This window comes from Eupeodes corollae, chromosome 1 (assembly GCF_945859685.1).
Source record: "Eupeodes corollae chromosome 1, idEupCoro1.1, whole genome shotgun sequence".
Lineage (NCBI taxonomy): Eukaryota > Metazoa > Arthropoda > Insecta > Diptera > Syrphidae > Eupeodes > Eupeodes corollae.
Window position 1 is genome coordinate 13,799,005 of NC_079147.1, and position 23,402 is coordinate 13,822,406.

At 33.2% G+C, this 23,402-nt stretch overlaps 2 protein-coding genes across 2 annotated transcripts; both read right to left on the bottom strand.

The window, feature by feature from the left end:
• Positions 1-18,953: 18,953 nt before the first annotated feature.
• On the bottom strand, positions 18,954-19,781 carry LOC129944304 (uncharacterized protein K02A2.6-like). The gene has a single exon (XM_056053687.1). The coding sequence runs from the start codon at positions 19,779-19,781 to the stop codon at positions 18,954-18,956; it is 828 nt and encodes a 275-aa protein (XP_055909662.1).
• A 703-nt stretch (positions 19,782-20,484) lies between these two features.
• On the bottom strand, positions 20,485-20,910 carry LOC129944425 (uncharacterized). The gene has a single exon (XM_056053883.1). The coding sequence runs from the start codon at positions 20,908-20,910 to the stop codon at positions 20,485-20,487; it is 426 nt and encodes a 141-aa protein (XP_055909858.1).
• Positions 20,911-23,402: the final 2,492 nt, after the last annotated feature.

Consider the following 23,402-nt stretch of genomic DNA (forward strand, 5'->3'; position numbering starts at 1 on the left):
GTTTGGGAGAGTGAAACGTACGAAAGATTCCGATCTTGGTAAATGGAGTATTTTTGATCTCAATTGTGAAGTGGAGTTTGCTAACAAACGGATCAAAGTGATCATGTATGCCGAAGAAATTGTCATTCTAGCGGAGTCACCGACTGTTCCACAGTAATTACAATAAACTAGAAAAATATGGCCAAGTGTGGAATCTGGAAGTCAATCCGGATAAATCAAAGGCACTGGTAAAATGAGTTAGTTGGAAAAGAATATATAATTAAGATGGCACAGGCAGGGATTGAACCCAAGACCCCTTGCATGACAGTCCAACGCACTAACCATCATGCCACGGGTACTAAACAATTCTTACTGTGGCTTCAAAATTCTGGAAGAGTTTAGTAGAAAACTAGAAACCATTTTGGGAAAGCAAATTTAACAAGTTTAACCAACGTGTGCCATAGGATTCCACACCAACGAACTGTGCGACGGTTGGTCCACATATTGGCCTAATAATATCTTTAAAGGCATGAAGACGATACCCATGCCCAACAATGTATGTAGGAAAGTCACACCAACTTTAACTTGTATGGCCGAGGGCCCATCATAAAATATAACCGATAGAAAATCACTCCAAGAATATTTTAATAACTTTTTATTATTTGCTCGGCTACCGACTTCCTTCAACACGACATAAGTAGTTTTTCCTCAATCGAAATCGTGCGCGTGTGGTACTCGGTAATGCTATTTTCCAGAAAGTCTTGGCTGGAGTGAGTTCAAACGTGAAGAGCTGAACTTACTCATTGAGCTACTGGGTGATCGCATCACCTCTTTAAAGAGGTCGCGTGCGATGAAAGATACCTGGTTTCTCGGTCCTAATCTTATAGATGGAGGAAGTCCGAGAGGATTGCCTGAGGGCAAGTAGCAGGAAGGGTCAAGCTCGCCATAATGATGGCACTTTTTGCATCGAGCCCAAAGCTATGAGACGATTAACGAAAATTGTGTGAAGGAATTTTTCTTTTAAATAGACGTAATTTTTTAATGACAGTTTTTTTTTTAACTTTTATTGAGTTGGAGATTTGTTTGTTCTGCTGTTGAGGAAGGACTACGATAACTGTTTTCTTTTTTTTTCTAAGAATATTGCTTTTTTTTCTGGTGTCCTTCATTTGTTTCTAATTCCTCCTTTTAACCTTCGCATCAAAAGTCTGTTTTCCCGGTACTACGGGAAATGTTTCACCGTTTGGTTTTTATTCCAACATTTTCTTGGAGTGATTTTTCTTGGTTGTGTTTTACCAATTTTGTTTAATAATTAATAGTTTTCGTGCTTTGCATTCTTCATACCTTTTTATCGAGATTTGACCTTCTGTCAATCTCAAAATCTCTATTTGTAATTTTGTTGTCATAAAAGATCCTGGTTTTTAATACCGGCTTCGGCCAATGTTTTAAAGGCAATAAGAGATAATTTTAATTTCCAATCACCTCGATTAATAAAATTTTTAACTAATCGAAACCCCCCTTAAGCTGAGCTACCGTGCTACCGTGCAATACTTTTATTCCTACCTGTGGTGAATTCTATCACCTGTACGACATATCGACTGACGTTTCCCGTAAAGTGTCACAATGGTCGCATTCACAAAGCTAGTGGCTACGTAGTCGAAATTCAACTAGATTTGTGAATGCAAAACTTAACTAAAAAGCTAGTCAATCCTGAGCTGTCATATTAATGACAGATGCAAAAGCAAACAGACACAAAATCGGAAACATTTGAGAAAGTTTTGTGAATTTTAAACAATATTTTTAAATTAAATAAAAACAAATACAAAAAAATTAGATATAATAAGCGATTCGGAAGAAGATGAAGTCATAAAATAGTTTAACTGTGGCAATTTAAAAAACTTCATATATCTGCCAAATAGCTAGAGCTGTGATTATCTTAAACGATCTCCTCGCAGTGGGTTCTTTATATGAATTTCAAGGAAACATTAAAGAAGATCGCGTAAGGAACACAAACTATTATGAAGTAGTAATTCCAGAATACAGTTTAGAAGAATTCCGGTGCCATTTTCGAATGAGTCGAAGGTGTTTTTCGGTAATTTGTTTTGTTTAGATAAGTGTGTTATTAATTACTTCTTTAAAGGACCTTATGACAAAGAATGAAAATCTCATGTGTGTTCATCCGTTGAAAAAAAAACGTTTGTATACTATTTGGATTTTAAGTAAACATGAGAGTTTTTTGTGGTCTGGTGATCGTTTCAATTTAGCACCAAGTTCGGCACACAAATCATTTTGTGAGATTCTGGATTTGTTGTGTTCCCTTTTGGCCCAATACATTAAGTGGCCATCAATAAGCCAATATCATGATATATCCCGGGTATGTGTACATAGAATGTTTGACAAATTCAGTTCATCATTTTAAAATAACACATACATATGTACATAAATATTATTATGAAGGTTTTTCGAGAAAAATCAGGAGATTATATTCCTGGAATCGTTGGTGCGATAGATTCACATTCAAATCAAACAGCCGGTCAAGAACCATATAGACTACTTCAACAGACAAAATACACATTCGATTATTTTACAAGGTACCTACACTTAATAAATGTATTAATTTTAACAAATATACATATTTACATATTAATTTTTTTAACAGGAGTTTGTGACCATCGAGCTGTTTTCATCGATATTTATGTAAGCGCTCCTGGTCGACTGAACAATTTTTAAAAATAAATTACTTTTTTCAATATTTTTTTTATTTTTACTTTGTTTTCTTTACAAAAAAGGAACTTTGCTTTGTCTTAATGACTGAAAATCTTATTACTAAACTTATAAACTAATCTTAACCTCACTCATAGCTTTCTTAAAAATAAAAATAATACACTCAATATTTCAAACAAAAAAACGATTCATTTAAAAAAATTCATTTATTAACACACCATAACTTTCCATCCATAAATACTGAAGTTCTTCTTAGTTTTCTTAAAAATAAAAAGATATTAGCAGAATATATTGTAACAAATTATATTAACTTACCTACTTGTACTATTTTCTTTTTCTTCCTTGTACTTCAGTATTTCAAAGTCCAAACTTTTTTGTTTCAGAACACGCAGTTCCTTCAATTCATCTATCACCCCTCGTGCGATTTCCAACTTTTCCTCCTCCAGTGCAACTAATTTTAAGCGAAGGCTTGCTTGTTTAGAGGTAGAGGGCGTGCAATCCAACGGAATGCAATCCGAGGGAGCACATAGCGCATTTGGTCGATGTAGGGCCAGGACATGCGCCCCCGACCTGTTATACACGGTTATATCATGTCTTTAAATTGCACAGCTTCTTTTCCAGTGAGCTTTCTTTAAAATTGTAGCCTTTACCCTTCATCGCCTCTTTAATTTTAAGGAACACCGACCTGCTCCTGATTTTTGGGTTTCTTAGGTCGTGTTTGTGGCTGTTGCAGTGTTCTAAAAACAGAAGAACGGCGCGGTGCTTCCAAGAAGATTCTAAAAAATAAAATCATTATGAATTGGATATTCTTTTTTTTTGTGTTTTCTTGTGGAACAGCGAGATTTGCTGCAGTAGACACTGAATCTGTAATAATATTTTGTAAACATATTTCTTAGCTTACTATTGCATTGAAATAATTAAGGATCACTTAAAATAACTCAAATCTACCTTCCTCCGTATTTTCTGCATTTTGTTCTCTCAAATTATGTTCCATGAATGCTGCGGCATACACTGAATCTGAAACAAAATTTTTAAATGAATTTTTTTGTTTATTGCACTTAAAAAACATTACCTGTTAAGATTTGATTGCAAATGTCTTCAGCTGCTTCTATTTCGTAGTTTATTTCTAAATACTGAACTATAAGTTTCATTTTCAATTTTTTAATCTCTTGTAAATTTTATCAACAGCTGATTGTGAAACGTCAACTAACTTTATAGCCGAAATTTTTACACTACGTCGGAGGGAAAATTTCAACTACTTTTGTAGTTAGATTTAGCCAATTAGAAACCCTTGACTACTAGCTTTGTGAATGCGATCAATAACTCTCGAGGAATATCGACGGTGTACAATTTTGATTTTTTTCAATTTAAAATAATATAAAAAAAAAGGAAGTTAATTCGCGTTCGATCTTCGACAATATTGGATTCGAAAATCCAATATTGTTTAAAAATAATTGTAATTACATTCAGTGCGTTCGGGTCGATCACTTTCTGTTAGAATTTGCTCCTCATTTGAACCTAATAGAGGCAGTTATCGGAAAAAATACGATTTTTATTATCAAAAGAGGACGACAGCAAAAAGCCTCAAATTAACCTTTTTCATCTTGACCATAGCTTTTTTCTTTGTGCATTTACTATCTTTCTTTCTCTGATACTACTTTAATATACTCTCTCTCACTCACTTTCTTATTTTATTTTCCCGCTCTTTTTCTCTCTCTCTCACTCTCTCTTTCCTACTTAATTTGCTCTTTCTCTCTCACTCTCTTTTATTTCATTTATAATTAAGCTTTTTTTTAATAAATAATACAATTTATATTTAAATTTTATTCTTATTTTTATTAATTAAACAAAGAAATTTTTATTAACATCAGTGATTAATTTAAAAGTAATAAAACAAAAGAAATATGTTTTTTTTTTTTTTAAATCGAAATCGTCTTCTTTATCGCCGTCGTCGTCGTCGTCTTGACAAACTTTCATTTAGGACGAAATGAGGTTCAAAAAATATGCGTAGAAAAACTGAAAGAATTTTAAAGATGTATGTATGATAAAATGAGGATGATTAAAAATCGTTAAGGATTATATAACGTTAATTTTTCTGTGTACAGGATGAAATGAGAAGAAAAGATACTTTTAAGGATCAGAATAGGGACAAAATTTCGACTCGGTCGATTGACAATTCTATCATTGAAACCATATTTAAGATAAGAGGAGAACTGATTAAAGTTAACTTTAGGCACGGTCGTAAGGAGGTTAGCGATCGTTGCACACTCTGTAATCAGCATGACAGAAAGGATGTATTACACTTCGTAGGTTTTTGTCCAATTCTGAAGGAGATAAGGCGTGTTCACTTTGAAAAAGAATGGTGCGGACTGGATGCGCCTTTATGAATTCTACAAAGAAGCGATACAATACAGGGCCCAAATCATCGATGAGCATTTTTGATCCAAGCTATTTGCAGGCATAAGAATCCGTTCACCGAATAAATTTTGTTTTGATTTGACTAATTTAAAAGTATTTTAAAAATGTTTTTAAATATACTCAAAATCCTGAAAAATTTCGTTCTAATTTGAGTAAATTAATTTGTATTCAATAAAATTACGTAAAATATTTTGAATCAACTAATCTAAAAGTCCTAAAAAATTGTTTTGACTAAACTAAAAGTTTCTAAAATTAAAAAAAAAAAATAACAATATTCGTTTGTCTATTCCGATTTTACTAATCTAGAAATCTTTATTCCATTACAATTTGTTACTTATTGTCATTTGAAATGTAAATTAAAAAAATAATAATAATTATGTTTTAATATGTTAAATTACTAATTACAACATGTAAACAAGAATGCCCCTCAGGCAGATGACAGTCCATGTCATGTCATAAACATTTATTAAAAATTTATGATAATGTGTATAGCAAAATGGTAATCACAGAATAAAGAACATCTATCTATCACAAATACATACAACATTTTTGACGAGTTTTAAACAGATAGCAACATTTTGTTGGGGATATCCCGATCTTCAAAAACTCGACTTATGCGATATCGTTCCAAAAGCAAACGAATTTTCCCGACATCGAAACTTGCTCTTCATATTGTCTTTTCTTTATCGTGTACCATCAGCTCAGTTGAAAAAACTTTTAGCAGACCAAACAGAGTCAAAAAGTATGGCTAACATCAACCACGATCGATAATTAAATAGTTTGTAGATACGTTTTTGAATGTTTTAATTTTCAAGAGTATGTTTGCTGCGAATGAACACCGAAAATAGGTTTTGGAAAGAGAGGAAAAAATCATAGAAGGTGTAACTAGTAGATTTACTGAGAAATTCTTGAAAAATTTTGACATTTTTCTATTTGTTTAATTTTAATTACTTAGACCAGACAATTTTGAAAAAATTTTTGCTTACAAGGGAAAAGCTTTTTAATATTATGAAACGTTCAAGCTCAAATCACGTTGGGAAAAGCTTGTCGAATACAACCGCTATTTTTAAAAGCAATTATTCAATAGACTCTTAACGTGGTCGTCCAGTGTTTGTATTTGAGGAATCTTCAGAAAGATCAAACGACGAAAAACCGAAAAATTTAAGAACTCCACGTACACAAGATGAGTTGACTTACAATAATGTTTCTGAGAGCTTCTGCACAGCTGGATGACCAAATCGTTAAGAAATGTAGAAAAGCTTTGAGGGACTCAATTGAACTTACTTAAATGACTAGGAAAGAAGACTTTTCAATGGTAATTGAAGCAAACTTGTTACGATTTCCATTTGAAATTATACGATAAGAGGCACACAAAAGTATTTCATTTATACAAAGCAGGTCAAGAGTGCAAAAAGAGCTTCTATCCAGAGCCTGAAAACATGAATACCTCGGAAATGTCTATGTCATACTACTTTGCAAAGCTTGCTAGACCTTAATCATTTGCTATCTGTTCAAGAAGATGTAATCAATACTCTAAGGCCTGAAGAACTAAATGCTTTAAGCTTATAATCCAAGTATGGGCATCTGATGGTAGTTCGGGCCACAGTTTGTATAACAGTTATCATGAACTTGATGCTAATGAAGTGATGATTCAACATTTATTTATAACATGCATTGTTCCACTCCGTATGATTTTGTTTAAAAAACAAGAATTCTCGCACAAGTTCAAGTAAATTGAGTTTGCATAGGAATCTGCATCCAAATCCGAGTCATAAAAACAAAGAGATAAGATATAAAACAAGATATGATAAGGTCTGTAACACAATGTATTTTTTTAAAAAGCAGAAGCTTCAGCTGATATTACTAATTTATATGTCAAATTGTTAAAAAATATTATATTATCATGCTAGTTGTTGTCAGTGGTCATGAGGTTGATTCCGAAAAATTGGGCTACCAAAAGAGACGCTGGTGATTATCTCAGCCTTGTTATGTAACAGCTGTGACCTTTTCCAATTGGAATAAAAAATGAAACTCCAAAGACCTTCTTTATCAACCACACATCGTTCTTTTTATCAAAGTAATTAAATCTTGTTTTCAATTTTGAAATTCAACTCATAATAATTATAATTAGCTCCTAATATAAACCCCTTCCTTTTACCATCTAGAAAACATAAATGTGACAAATTTATTCGTTTATCACAAAACCCCCAACAAATTTCAAGAGAACATATAAAACAATTCCTCGAATTGCTTGTCGCGATCTTTTCACCCAAAAGACAACTCTCCAGATTTATCTCACTTCATTAGTAGTCACTAATTGCCAAGCGGGTTGCAAGAGCGCGGTGCAAATTATTAAACGTACCTATTTGTCGCTCTTGTCGCTGTCGTGCTGCGCGTCGAGGACGTTTCGTCGTTCGTTCTCTTCGTCTTTCAGTTGCCAAAACTCACAACAAGACGAAAATAATTCAAAATGCAGCAATTAGACTAAATGAAGTTAAATCGAGTCTATCCGATACCTACATTATAAATAGTTTGCCTTCATTGCCTTCATAATAATAATGTCTTTTCCCACCACCCCACGCGTCCTCCTCTTTTCCATTTTAATTGATCTGTGTCTGATGTGATGGTCTGTCATACATGAAATAAATATGAAAATAGAAAAATGTTTAATTGACGTAATTTTTTATTTCATTACATTTCATTTAAATTCAATTCCAGCAAGTAATTATTTTTTTTTCGTGTATGCTTCTTTAATAATTTAATACCTAAACAATTTACTTTTCATGTACTATGGCGAGCGTGGCGGTCGGTGTATAAATACAAGCGGTGACATAGGGAAACTAAATAACAGTACCATAGCATCATGTATGCATATTTTACTTCCGCTGTATATAACATTCTGTCTAAACTATGCTAACAGTGTTTATGTTAAAGTTATAGTTAACATGTTCAAATCTAGTACAATATGTACACCCATATTCTCTTGAGTGCAACTATTGCCCTCTATGGCGAGTTTTCAATTAAGAAATTGTTTTTTGCACAAACCATTGGCAATTCTTCGCTTAGTTTATGTTTCTACCATTTTCCCAATGATGATGTAATGAAAACCTAGATGCCGCACTTACAGTTTCCGTTGGTTTGTGCCTATGATATTTTTATTGTACCGAAAACCAATTCTGAGGATGATAAAATCTCTCCACAGTTCACAAAGTGGTTTTGTTATAAGATAAAGAAGTGCTGCCAATAATTTTTACATTTATCTTTGTATATGAAAACCATATATATGTAGTTTTCACATACCTACAAAGATTTTTGGAGTTGGTTTTCAAAAATAAAAATTTTCCAGAGTTTGATACGTTTTCAAAAATATTATAGATGTAAGAAATAATAAATCCAAATGACAACTATAAGCTACAAATTGAAACCCTTTTATGTTTAACCTTCAGAGCTTAAAAACCACTTACATCGTGATACATTCTTAAATGAGATTTTATCCATAGATAAAAAGAGTTATCTATATCAGGCACTAAAGAAACAAACAAAAAGTGTGTACGTAATCTTATTTTAAATTTATAGCTTAAGTTTGACCTTAATTCAAGTAAGTGACTTATGAATTAAGAAAGATTTTATTCCCAAATCTGCTAGTGAGCTATGAATTATTGGGTAAATTCTGATTAGAAAATTATTACTTCGAAACTTCTTTTGTTAAAAATTAAATAATTATCATTCAAAACAAGCTTAAGAATTTCCGATCTGCCAATAAGCTCAGGACTTTATTTTTTTTTAATGCATAAGTTACTTAGTAGCTTATAAACTGAATCTTTTCATAATGATGTTCCAAACTTGGTCAAAGGCCAAGTCATAATAAAATGTTAAATACAACATTTAAAGATCCGGACAAGTCCAGCTCACCACAGTTTAATGATTATTGACATTATTAACAGTGAAGAAGTAATCGAGTTCTAAACCAAAATGACCTATTGGTTGCTTGTTAACGATTTGGCTGTGAGTTACTTACATTTTTTTTAGGATATTTCTCTTAGGATTAAAGTGACAAATTGGGTTTAATTTAAAAATCCACAATAAGCTTTTGTTAAATTTTTGTTTATAAAAGTATAAAAAATCAACGATCAACGTTTCAGACAGGTGATGCTTGCTTAATATACAGTGATGGAAAAAAATATAACTACAGAAATAAAAACTGAAACCTAAGGTTTGGTTCTTTCCAAAAACTGGTGTCTTTATATTTTTATACAACTTTAAAGTATTTTCATGCATTATGTACATTGTTTTGGAGAAATTTATAGAATTGCACTTGAAGTATCTTCAAAAATTGGGCTTGGCGTCAGTCTCTTTTATCGAAAATGAGTGCTTTTAGTTTTCATGAATCCCTTCTTCATTGGATTAGTAATTACATTTCGGATCATGCAATAGTGGTATTGGATGGGTTTAAGTCTGGGCTCTCTTCTATCTCCAACGGCGCAGGGACATAAGTCCCCGGGACATAAGTCCCGAATTTCTTTTTCGGGACTTATGTCCCATTTTGATGGGTCATAAGTCCCGAATTCGATTTGGGGCTAATGTCCCACCCTACTGAGACATAAGTCCTGAATTTTTTAGCCAAAAATGGGACATGAGTCCCGAATGAAACAAAAACAATTTGAAGAATGTGCTCTTTTGCATTTACAAAAAAAAATTTGGTAGTAGAAAAACTTATGGAATCGCAAGTTATCAAATAATTAAAGATATATATGTTACCGGAAATGTATGTAATCCGTCGTTATATATAATTCCTAGGAAATGTATAAAATGCCAAAAATCGCCAGGAAATGTGTGAATTAATTCTTTTTATACACATTGCCTAGGAATTCTATAAATCTCCTAAGCAGCAATAGGAATTGTATATAAATCCCATACTTCTCAGCTTTTTATGGGAAATGTATATAATCTGTCATTATATACAATACAAATTTATACACAAATTTATACTTGTTTATCAAGACCACCTTACAAAATTTGTGGTACTAAGACCACTTAAATCTAAACGAGCTGAAGAGGTGGCGTATATAATATTAGACATATTTACTCTCCTGGGTGCTCCAGCCATTCTACAGTCCGACAATGGCAGAGAGTTTTCCAACAAAGTAATCGAAAATTTAAAAATATATTGGCCTACCTTAAAAATTATAAATGGTAAGCCCAGGCATTCGCAAAGCCAGGGAAGTGTGGAAAGGGCGAATCAGGATATCGAAAATATGCTTACCACTTGGATGCAAGACAATAATAATTCACATTGAAGCGAGGGTATAAAGTTTGTTCAACTCATGAAAAACAGGGCTTTTCACGCTGAAATTAAGCAAACTCCTTATGAAGCCCTTTTTGGATGTAAAATTAAGGTAGGTCTACAGTTACTAAATGATTTCACGCAAAACATCGAAACTGGAGAAGATTTAGAGAAAATCATTGAAAACTATCAACAGAATGGTGAAGAAGATCCCAAGGCATCAACGGCTAAACTTAATGTAAATATGATAGAACCAATCCCAGACTGTAATAATTTAGAACAGTGTGAGACCAGCACAGTACCTTCAGCCAGTGCATATAATAAAGAATGCATTGTCTGTTCAAAAGAAACGACCGAAGCTCACACTTGTAGACAATGCGGATGTGCACTCCACGCAATTTGTTCTGTAGCTGAAGAGGCAACGAAAGGACAGGGGTCCAAACTGCTCTGTCTATTATGCAACAACAGGCAGGAAAAATGTTAAAAATAAGTGACAACAAGTTTCCTTCTGTGTTCATAGCAACTTCTGTAAGGATTTCCGTACCAGAAGTCGACCGAGGACGTGGTGACGCCCGAAATATTATACGTGTAATCTTAAATAAAACAGATAACGAGCTTTATCAGATTGGAACAAAGAATGGAATCATAAAACAATTGTATTCTAGATCTGAATTCAGTGTGTGCCCTAGAAATATTCTGGATACCAAAGAGTTACCTATAGTACCGAAATTTCACTACGCACACTCCAGCTTACGCTGTAAAAATAAATAAGTTCTTTCGTTTAAAAATAAAGTAAAAAAATTAAGAAAACTCTTTTTATTTCATTTTTAGTTAGTATGTTTTATTTTTCCAGATTTTTGATATACATATATACAGTTGTATACAATTCCTAGGAAATATATACATTTCCTAGGAAAAATGTATTGTAAATAATCTTTTATAAATCTTTTTATACATTTCCTAAATAGACTCGACATTGTATATATTTCCTAGGAATTGTATATAATTCCTAGGTTTCATACATTTCCGTTAACATATATATACACATATATTTGTATTGTTTTGAGAACATTACTAATATAATTGCATTTTATATTTTCTTTAATCATATTTAAGAAAATATAATACATATATACCTATAATTTAAAAAGGCATTGCATAAATCGGTGTTATAAAGAATTTGAGAAAAATATTATAAGGCAAACAAATTATTGCGAATTTTATTAAATAAAAATGACAAAATCGCGCGATTATAATATTTTTCTCAATTTCTTTATAACACCGATTTAATGCAATGCCTTTACTGTACTACCGAAAAAAAAATCGAGAGAATAAAACCGGTTCTACCATTTCGTCAACTGTGGTTTCTCTAAATTGTCTCTATGCGTATATTTATGTAAAAATAAAAAAAAACATATACGTGGGACATAAGTCCCGAAATATTTTTTCAGGAATTACGTCTCAGTAGGGTGGGACATAAGTCCCGAATCGAATTCGGGACTTGTGACCCAGCAAAGTGGGACATAAGTCCCGAAAAAGAAATTCGGGACCTGTGTTCCGGGGACTTATGTCCCTGCGCCATTTTGCTCACTCTGTCGTTTGGTGAAATGTTTATCAAAAGTTCAAAATTGTATAATCATATGTTTGCTATCTATCAACTTTGACAGTTGAGTTAACAAAAATTGGTCGAACACCAGCAATGTTTTTTACACTACCTGAATGTATTCTTGAAATTCATTAAAGTGATCCCGATTGATTAAAAATCATCTTCAGAGATGTGATCCATTTTCAGCTCAGAGGGTACTTTTTACTACCTTCTTTGGCAGGACACCAACAAAGACAACAAAAATAAAATTGGCACCGTTATAGAGTGAAAAAAGTTGGACAAATTTGTAATTGTTCTCCTAAGTTTTTATTTATTTAATCTTTAATTAGAAATAGTGTTTTTTTCAATGCCCGATTTTCCAAAAATATTGTGTTGAGTTTTTTTGTTGAAGTTTTCTTTTTGAGCATGTAAGGAGTAATCATCCCACAACCGAGATGAAAGCCCATAGCTAAAATAAGAATAATAGAGAAAGAAGAATAGGAAAATACCATGATGACAGATCGTCATGTGGTAATGATGAATTATTAACAGTAAGGTTATCTATAATAAAAAGAAGTACTTATTCAGATTTGTAAAATAAGGAGAAAAGACTCATATTTTGAATAATAGACATTTAATGTCGCTTCTCTTTATTACAGGTAAATAAAATAAATGTTATAGTATTTGTAAAAAAAAAACTCTTTATTACAGGAGAAACTCAATAGTGTCTTTATTTTGGTGCCACCTAAACAAATTTATTGAATATAATTTTATAAAACGACATTATCGTCTTAACTAATTCAAAAAGATGAACAAACTTTGTTTCCAATTTGTAGTCAAGGCTGGTGACGAGGCTAAATCAAATTTTATTTTCCCAACCACAACTCCTGAGGGCAAAGAATATAGCATGCCAGATCAACACCTGCAATTGAAGTTTCACAACGAATTGGCACAAACTCCAATTTATGCAAAAATTAAAAATTCGTTTCAAAGAAGACACCAAATGAAGAAAGTCTGGATAACTCTTACAAAAGAATTAAGGGAAATATATTTGGACGAGGAGAATGTTCAATTCAAAGATTACCTTTTGGAGGAGACGATACAAGCCGCACAGCCGACTGGAACTGGAAATACGGAGGACATATTGAAAAGGGTCTTATCAACACTCGATAAAGGAAAAAGTGAAATAAACAAACCATTTAACTCAAAAAAATTAGCAGAAAGGTTTGTCTTAGACAAATTCGGAGGTAAGAGTGCTGATGTAATCCAGTGGATAAATACTTTTGAAAGTGAATGTGAACGATTTGAAATAAATAAAGACGCGGACAGAATTGACATTTTTAGGCTATTCTTAGAGAGCTTAGGTTTAGACTGGTATACAATGCTCATAAAATGTACATTAGACTCGAAATGGAAAGAGTGGAGAGATAACTTTTGTGAGACCTATGCAAATAAAGGTTGGTCCCCAGTTAAGTATGCGATTACTTTTAGGTATGTAAATGGTGCGCTACTAGACTATGCATTAAAGAAAGAAATATTTTTATAAGAGCTAAATAAATCAATGGATAAACGCACTTTGCTAGATTTGATCGTGGTAGGATTGCCAGAGTTCATAACAGACAGGATTAATAGGGACAGTTTAAAAAATACAGAAGACCTCTTCACTGAATTAAGAAGTCTCGAACATTTGATCAAAAGGCGCACAATAAAAGAAAAGAAAAATAGTAACTATAACGTAAAAAAACAAACAGTCATGAAAAAACCTTGTGAAATCTGCGAAAAACTTAACAAGAAAAACCGCTTCGACCCTGAATCGTCATGTTGGTTTAAAACAAAAAGTAATGAAGACAACAAAAATGGTACAGTAAAATGTATAAATAATTCAGAATTGGAGTGTCAATAATTGCATAAAATTCCAAAAAAACTAGATCTTCCACTTCCACCATTGATCAAAGTAAAAGTATTACTCAATGACACTATAGAAGTTAATGGAATTTATGATCCAGGATCGAATGTGTCTCTGATAAATTCTAAATTATTAAAATTGAATAAAAATGAGATAAGTACTAATGGAAACGCGAATTTAAAAACGATCAATGGTGTGAAAAAAACAGATGTTTTAATTAAAATTCTCTATAAAAATAAAAAAATTTAATATAGAAAAAAGTATATATGTTTTTGTAATAAACAGTGAGAATTTCAATTATGATTTTTTAATCGGTTTAGATTGTATAAAAAAATTCAAATTAAGCCAAAATGAAAGATTAGAAATAAAAAAAATATTGACTTCTGATACAATCGATAAAAAAACAATTTGAAAAGCATGCAATTAAAGAAAATAGAACTAATTATACCATAAACTTTAATGAGCATGTCATTCAAGAAAATTTTAAGATATTAATAAATCATTTGAAATATGAAGAGAAAATTGAAATTGATAATTTAATTGAAATGTATAAACCGATTTTTGCAAAAGACAAAAATGACATAGGAAAAGTGAAGAATTATGAAGCTCACGTTGACCTTTTAATTGATAAATATCCAAGTAAAAGACCTTACCGATGCACGATTGAAGACAAAAAAGAAATAGAAACACAAATATCAGAATCCTATAGTCCTTTTGCTGCTCCAGTAACATTGGCATACAAGAGAAAAGAAAATAAAAGATCAAGGTTATGCATTGATGAATATTGAGAGAAGGATTTAGACTAAAATTTGCAAAGTGTACTTTCGCAGCAGACTCAGTAAGGTACTTAAGGTCACATAATAAATAATAATTCGATAAGGCCAATAAAAGATAACTTAATATCAATAAGAAATTTCCCTATTCCGAAAACAAGAAAGAATGTGCGACAATTTTTAGGAAAAATCAATTTTTACAATAAATACGTAAAACACAATGCAACTATCCTAGATTCACTGCATAATTTATTAAGAAAGAACAAACAATTTATTTGGACGAAAGATTGTCAAGATTCATTTGAAAAATTAAAAATCTACTTTGTTGTCAACCGGTGTTGGGGATATTTGATCCAAAATTACCGATACACATATACACAGATGCTAGTTTAAAAGGAATAGGAGCAATTTTTAAACAGCCACAAATAGATGGAGAAAAAAAACCTATAACATACTTTTCAAAAAAATTAAACGAAACCCAAAAAAAAAGGGAATTTACTTAGAATGCATAGCCATAAAAGAAGCTGTGAAATATTGACAGCATCGGCTTATAAGAACGAAATTTACAGTTTTTTCGGACCATAAACCATTAGAAAAGGCGATCTCACATATTATTTGTCGCAATACGACTTTGATATTAAATATTTACCAGGAAAATACAATCAAGAAGCCGACTGTTTGAGTAGAAATCTGGCATTGCAACCGCACGAAAACGAAATAGAACAACTTAAAGTGGTTAATCTAATAAAAATAGAAGAAATTATCAATGACCAAGAAGAAAATAAAATTTTAAAAAATAAAGAAGATTTAATACAAAAAATAAAATTTACTACAAAAAAAATTAGAGGTAAAGAGAAAATTGTATTAACAGAATAGTTCAGTATAGAATTGATAAAAATTGTCCGTGAACATTATTGCCACATAGGTATAGAACAAATGAAAAGCAAAATTTGCAATTTTTATACAGAAAGAAATTTGATTTTGAATATAAAAAAGTATGCAGAAGTTGCGAAATATGTATTAAAAACAAATCGAGAGGTCAAGGTAAATACGGACTGATGTCGCACTTAGGACCAGCAGAAAAACCTTTCGAAATTATGTCAATAGACACTGTTGGTGGCTTCAGAGGATCAAGGTCAACAAAGAAATACCTACACCTACTAATCGATCACATTACAAGATACGCCTACATAGTTACTTCGAAAACTCAGAATGCTAATGATTTTATAAAACTTATGAAAAATGTCACAGAAAACAATGAAATTGGCATGATTTTGACTGATCAGTACCCTATCATAAACTCTAAAGAATTTAAACATTTCTTGAAAGAGAAAGAAATACCAATTGTTTTTACAGCAGTTAATTCAGCGTTCTCAAATGGGCTTAACGAGAGATTAAACCAAACTTTAATAAATAAAATAAGATGCACAATACATGTAAAAGAAAAATAAATTGCATGGACAACAGTTGCACAAGAATGCACTAAGAGATACAATGAGACAGAACACACGGTCACTGGCTTCACACCTAAATATCTTCTAGAAGGCGAAAATACTGCAATTTTACCGGAAGAATTAAAGCTAAACGAATATATAACGATTTTTTACAAGACAGAGAGCTTGCTCTTCAAAACACTCTAAAATCACATAGATATAACAAGAAAATATTCGACAGAAATAGGACATCATGGAATTTCAAAGTGGGGGACATGGTGTTCGTGGAAAAAGACAACAAACTAAACAGGAAAAAATTAGATGAACTGAAAATCGGTCCCTATAAGATTTTGAAGAAAATATCCAATTCAATATTCCAAATTGACACCGGACACAAAAAATCGGAATCAAACCTGTTTCACATAACGAAACTCAAGCCAGCAATCGAGGCAGAAGAAGATACTGATGTCAACACTGATCTTGCCTGAAAATAATAATTACAAATAAAAAATTAGTAAACAAAATTTTTAACCGGGGAGGGGAGATGTAAGGTGTAATCATCCCACAACCGAGATGAAAGCCCTAAGCTAAAATAAGAATAATAGAGAAAGAAGAATAGGAAAATACCGTGATGACAGATCGTCTGTGGTAATGATGAATTATTAACAGTAAGGTTATCTATAATAAAAAGAAGTACTTATTCAGATTTGTAAAATAAGGGGAAAAGACTCATATTTTGAATAATAGACATTTAATGTCGCTTCTCTTTATTACAGGTAAATAAAATAAATGTTATAGTATTTGTAAGATAAATAAAATTAAAAAAAAACTCTTTATTACAGGAGAAACTCAATAGTGTCTTTATTTTGGTGCCACCTAAACAAATTTATTGAATATAATCTTCTCCTTGGATAAGGTCTTAGTAAATAACTTTTCAGGGGGTAAGCCTCATCTCCGATTAAAAAATTTGTAAGAACAATGTTTGATTCCGGTAATGCTTGTGGAGGTGGTAATTTTAAAAAAGTAAATTCAGAAAAAGTTTTTTGTTTTCCTCTCCCTCGATTTTTAGAAACTTTTAGTCAGCATCAGCTACAGCTGGCAGTACAATAGAACAAAATTCATGTAGTTAAAATAATAGAGCCAGAATTTTCTGGACACTTAATTTGGCAATGTCTACCATCAATACTGCCAAAACAGTTAGAAAATATCCTGCGACGGTAGTAATCGTTAATAACATTTCGAAGATGATCAGTTTTTGGTAAAGGCATTTATTCTTTCACAAGTTGTTCCCATTAATAACGCTAGTTTCCAAAAAGTGTTAATTACTGTGCTTCTGCCGATTCGAAAAGCAAAATCTAAATCTCCAAACGAATAACTTCTTGCGAGAAATCTGAAAACATTGAGGATACAAAAATTATTAACAGTATACGTATAATTTTATTTCAAATTTCAGGAGCCAATGTAAACCTAAAGTGGAAAAACCTAACAGAAACTCCAGTATCGGGATCCGAAGAAATGATGGCCTTTACGAAGCAAACAATTGATCGAACTGAGGGAAATCTTCGAGAACTAGAAAGCTATTCAATTGCTCAAAATCGTTCAAATACCAAAATTACTGGAAAAAGAGGATGTGACTCTTTCAAGTGTCAATATACGCTTACAAACAGCACTCCTTATACGAGCTCCAGTTGCCCCCAAAACTCGCAAAAAAAATATGAGTGTGTCAACATACAATTCGGATTTAGAATTTCTAGAGTTAAAAAAAGAAAGACTCTAAGTTTTTAATGACCAAATCAAACAAGAAGTCTCTGCATGCACAACATGTGCTGAGAACGTAGACAACCAACAGAAACAACCATTGCAAACAACCGAAATTCCAAAATAGCCGTTCGAGAGAGTAGCTATCGACAATTGTGAAGTTCAAGCAAAAAACCAAAAGAAACAAAACCTATTAGTGACTTTCAATTTTTCAAAAGTTGTTTGCAATTTATGGCACAATTTAACAATTGCAAAACTCGAGATAAAAACTGACATTCAAAATATTAGATTGGAGAAACTTATGAATACAAATAAAGAATAAAAAAATAAAAAAAAAACCTTAAACATAAAACAAGCCGTTATTCTGGACTTAATGCTTTCTTTTGTCTTGTTAATTTTGGTCGAACTTTTTAAAAAAGCAAATCAAAAGTTAGTACTACATACAACAATTTTGGCAAAATTGATATGGAAATATGTTGGATTATTCGCCCTGATGACCAATTTGTGTTAGACTCTGGTTGCTTTTGGAAGTAAACGTCTTGTCCGGTTTCGATGTATGGTAATGTTCTGGCTGTTCGGTAGAAATACTTTTTCATTTTTCCTCGCTTCTCTAGAGTCATTGCTGGGATATTTTGTTGTACTTCTGGTATGAGATTGGATTTAGCTGTTGGAATGGATGTTCTGAGTCTTCTTGCAAAAAGTCTTTGTGCTGGACTTGGTAAATCTGTTGTGGATGTGTTTCGATGTTCACAAAGTGCTTTCCAGAAGTCTTCGCCCGATTTGATGCTGCGTTCATAAATCTTTTTTGTAATTTTCACTGCTGACTCTGCCTTACCGTTTGCTTGGTGATGATATGGTGTTGACATTGCAAGCTTGAAGTTCCAATCTTTTGCAAATTGTTGAAATTCTCTACTCGTGAATTGTGATCCACAGTCGGATACCACAATTTTGGAATTCCGTGTCTGCTGAAATTTCGTTTGCAGCAGTTGATTATGTTTGTTGCTGTTAAGAAAGAAGGAAAGTCTACTTCAATGTAGTCTGAGAAATAATCTACGGTGACTAATAGATTGTGTTTCTTTTGGTTTTTTGCTTGAACTTAACAAATGTCGATAGCTACTCTCTCGAACGGCAATTTTGGAATTTCGGTTGTTTCCAATGGTTGTTTCTGTTGGTTGTCTGCGTTCTCAGCACATTTCGCGCATGCAGAGATTTCTTGTTTGATGTGGTCATTGATTCCTGGCCAAAATACGGAATCGTGAGCTCTTCTGTAGCATTGATCTCTTCCGGGATGCCCAAGATGAATTCTTTTTATAATGTCTTTTCTTAATATTGTTGGAATTATGATGCGATTGCTTTTTATTAATATTCCTTTTTGAGAAACAATTTCGTCTCTGAAACTCCAGTATGGTAAAAGCTCAATCGGTAAATCCTTGTTGTTTTCTGGCCATCCTCGAATGCAGTTTTCTTTAAGTACATTATCGTTTGCAGTTTTATTTCGGATGTCTTCAATCTGTATGTCGTCAAGGTCAACTTCGGTCGTGATGTTGAATTCTGAGATTTCGTTGAACACTTTGTCGATTTTGTATACTTCTTCTTCGTAAACCGATTTTTCCGGAGAATTTTCAGTGTAATCAACATACCTTGAGAGAAGATCTGCGATATACATATGTTTTCCTTCGACATAATTGAGTATGATGTGATATCGTTGCAAACTTAGGAGCATTCTCTGTATTCTTCGTGATGCCTTCATTAAGTCCTTATTGAAAATGGTAAGAAGTGGCTTGTGGTCTGTTTGAACAATAATTTCGTCTTCCCCACAAACATATTTGTCGAATCGTTTGCATGAGAACAGAATTGCTAAACATTCTTTTTCCATCTGTGTATATCGCTGTTCGGTGAATGTCAGTGCTCTTGATGCATACATGACTGGTTGTCCTTCTTGCAAAAGGGTTGCTCCTAATCCTGTTCCACTGGCATCGCATTGTATGGTGATTTGATTTGGTTGAGTTGAAAAATTTAAGTGCAGGTTGCTGAGTGGCTAGCACTTTGATTGTATTGAATGCTTCCTTCTGCTGTTTTCCCCATATAAATTCTTCTTCGTTTTTCGAGCTTCTTCGGATAGGTTCTATTATTGTTGATAGTTTCGGTAAAAATTTTGCCAAATATACACAAAATCCTATCAAACTTTGGGCTTCTGTCCCGTTTTGTGGTGCTTTAAGGTTTAAAATAGCTTGTACTTTTGGAAGGATCTGGTTTTAAACCACTTGAAGTCAGTAAATGACCATAGATTGGAACACTGTCAAGTTTAATTCTCGCTTTAAGTTTTAGATTCATGTCTTTGCATCGCTTAAGTCATGATCTCTTTCAGCTTCTTCCAGCTTGTCTCCGCTGCCGATCACTAAAATGTCGTCCATTAATGGTTCTATGCCTCGTAAGCCATGCAAAACTTCTCTTTGCTTCTTTTCATAAATTTCTGTTGTTGGAGAAATACCAAATGGCATTCTCACCCACCTATATCTCCCAAATGGTGTCCAGAATGTCGTAAGTTTTCTTGAGTTTTCGTCTAGTTGACATTGACATTGCCAATAGCCATTTTTTGCATCAAGTGTTGAGAATACTTTTGCTTTTCAAAGGTGCGGTAAGATTTCTTCTATAGTCGTAGATTGGTTGTGTTCACGCATGAGTTCTTGATTGAGATGGTATGGATTAAAGCAAATTTTGAGCTTGGATTTTCTTTTAACAAGAATTATGTTTGAGATCCACTCTGACGGTTCGTTTACTTCTTCTATAATGCCTCTATCTTCAAGATCTTTCAACTCTTTTCTTAGATCTTCTTTGAATAACACTGGAATTCCTCTTGGCTTTTGTTTCACAGGTTTTATATTTGGATCTATAGAGAGTGTGATTTCTCCTGTCATTTTACCACCTTTTTCGGTTTTTTCGTCCAAACCAGTTGCTATTTCGTAGTTTTCGAATGCTACTCGAAATTTTTGAAATTCTTCCAATTTACCCTCATTGCCCATAGAAATTGGTGATGGCGTTTTAAGCGCCATTTTGATTGATTGCCTTTTATGTTAACAAAGCAAAGCACGATGCTTGTACTTCGATAATCTAAGTAAAAGAAAAGAACGTACCTGCTGTACAGTATTTATTTATATCTTTTTTATTTCTTTTTTTTTTGATTTATAAAGCTTTTTCTTTAATAATTTTTAGTTTTCCGCTGCCACCATATTTTCTTATGTTTTGTGGCTTAAGAAATTGAAAATGCGTGCTTCCGTGTGACTGGGTAAAAATAACTAAAATATGCTCTTTATTCGATGTGTTCGTTATTCGTATTACAAATGTCTTAGGTTTGTTCGATTACTTTATGTTCCACAACAACTTTCAACTAGTAAGCTATGACGAACCGCACTTGACGATTACATTTTTCCAATTAACCTCTCAGCGACCGACGTGTCGTTTAGTCCCTCATTGTGTGCCCTAAGGTTCCAATTTTGTCCCAAATTTATTTGCAACCGTTCAACAATGTCAGAGATAGGTGCTAGTTTCTGACTTAGCAATTAGCACCGATGAGTGTCACAGACCTTCTGCATCCTAAACGTTTCTAACATAAATATATGAATGATAAGAACTTGAGGGTTATTTCCAACAAACTGCAGCTAAGTTTAAGCCACTGCAATGATCTTAGACAAATAGCAGATATCGCAATTCAAAATTTAAATAGCACAAACATTTGCAGTAGAAAAGTCTATTTAAAAGTAATTAATCTTTCATTAATCAACCTCAATGCATCGCTTTCGCATTTGACTCCATTATTTTGTATCATTTGTATTATCAGAAGCTTGCTGCCATGTTAACCACTGCGCTGAATAAAAGAAAAACCAAACTAACTTTCCACATATCAAAATAAAAAAATCCAAATAAACATAAACTGGTAAAGATGATTGGCAACAAAGTGGTCTATGTCCATCGATCACGCTTCCATCTTAATCTTCCTGAAGACTTGCAAGCCCCTCTCTTTCGAATATTTTTGTTGCTGTCTTATTTTGCCGGTGTCATTATATTCGCAAATTGGTTTCACATTCTCATCCATCACATTAATCGCTCATCAGAATTGTAATTGCACCGATTAGCCGCGCAGTTGCTGAAACATCGATGAAAGTATCTTTAATCTTAACTATCATGCGACTATCATTCGTTTGTTATATCTGTCGAACAATTTAACGAAAACTCAAGCGTTTACGGAAACTCCAATCGCAGAAACAAAAAAAAAAGAAATAATAATAAAATATAAAAAGCTAAATCCATCGGAAATCGTTTGCTGGTCGTAATAACAATATGAAACGTGATTGCTGGCCTTATTCGGCTAAGCCAGGCCAAGTTAAGCCAGGCCAGACACGACCAGACCAGACCAGACCAACAATTGCATCACCATTTGCTTCCACAATCATCATCATCATTCGAAATCGCACTGCGTCCCGCTCTCCATCTTGGTTAAGACGGATACACAATACACATAGGTACTCGTACTATAGATAAATAGGAACATGATACTTTTAGGTCTTTTAAGCGGTGGAACGATTTATTGCACTGATGTTGTGGTGGCCAATCAACCTCGGCTCCTAAATGGTATGTACGCTGCCGTACTGTACGGCCGGCCCTTTAAGACGCGCTCTGCTGCAGCACGGTGAATGCAGCTTCAACTTCGCATATTCAATTTCAATTGAGCGAACGAACAAGCGAGCGGAGCGTTCGCAATGGTCGACTTAATAGGATTTCTGGATGGATAGCTTCAATCGGATCTCGTCTCGAAATCATGGTCTTCCCCGCAACCAACGCCGCACAAAACCCATTGTTGGCCAATTCAATTTGCGAAATCGGTTTTCATTAAATTGACAGACTGTCGACGTCGAGACCGTCGAGCGATGATGGACAATGGTGGGGGCTAATGCGTGATCGATTGATGCAATAGCCGTTGTGTGCTGATGCACGGCCGACATTGGACGTGCTGCGCCATCGCCATCGCCATTGTAGGTACGATCGCACGTCTGACAACTTCATGATGCGAATGATATGAAGTTGATATTGATGATGCTGGACAATGAAGATGAAGATGTTGATGATGATGATGAAGATCCAATCCAATCCAATTCAATCCAATCTGATTCAATTGGAGGCTTAAGAGTTTTTCAATTTATTTCATCGCTTTTCTTTTTTTTTTATTTATAAAATTGTTTTTTATTTTTATATTTTGCCTTCAATGCGCGGAATCGGTGTTGTGAGTGATGTTAGCAAAAATTATGATTATAATAACATTTCAGACTTTTGTGTTTTATTTATTTCAGGTCATGGTATTTTATTGCAAATAAAATTGGAAATCCGAGGAAGAGACACCAGAAGAGAGCCATCAATTTAAAAGACGGATATTATATGAAATGTTATTTCAAAATACCGGCGGAACACTAATATAGGCTTTGAATGGTTTTGGTATATTTATAATACCGTGAGTGCAATTACGAGTACCATTGGTAAATTGAAATTTTAC

Coding starts and splice junctions, on each gene's coding strand:
- LOC129944304 (XM_056053687.1), bottom strand. CDS start 19,781: ATGTATGCATCAAGAGCACTGACATTCACCGAACAGCGATATACACAG.
- LOC129944425 (XM_056053883.1), bottom strand. CDS start 20,910: ATGGCGCTTAAAACGCCATCACCAATTTCTATGGGCAATGAGGGTAAA.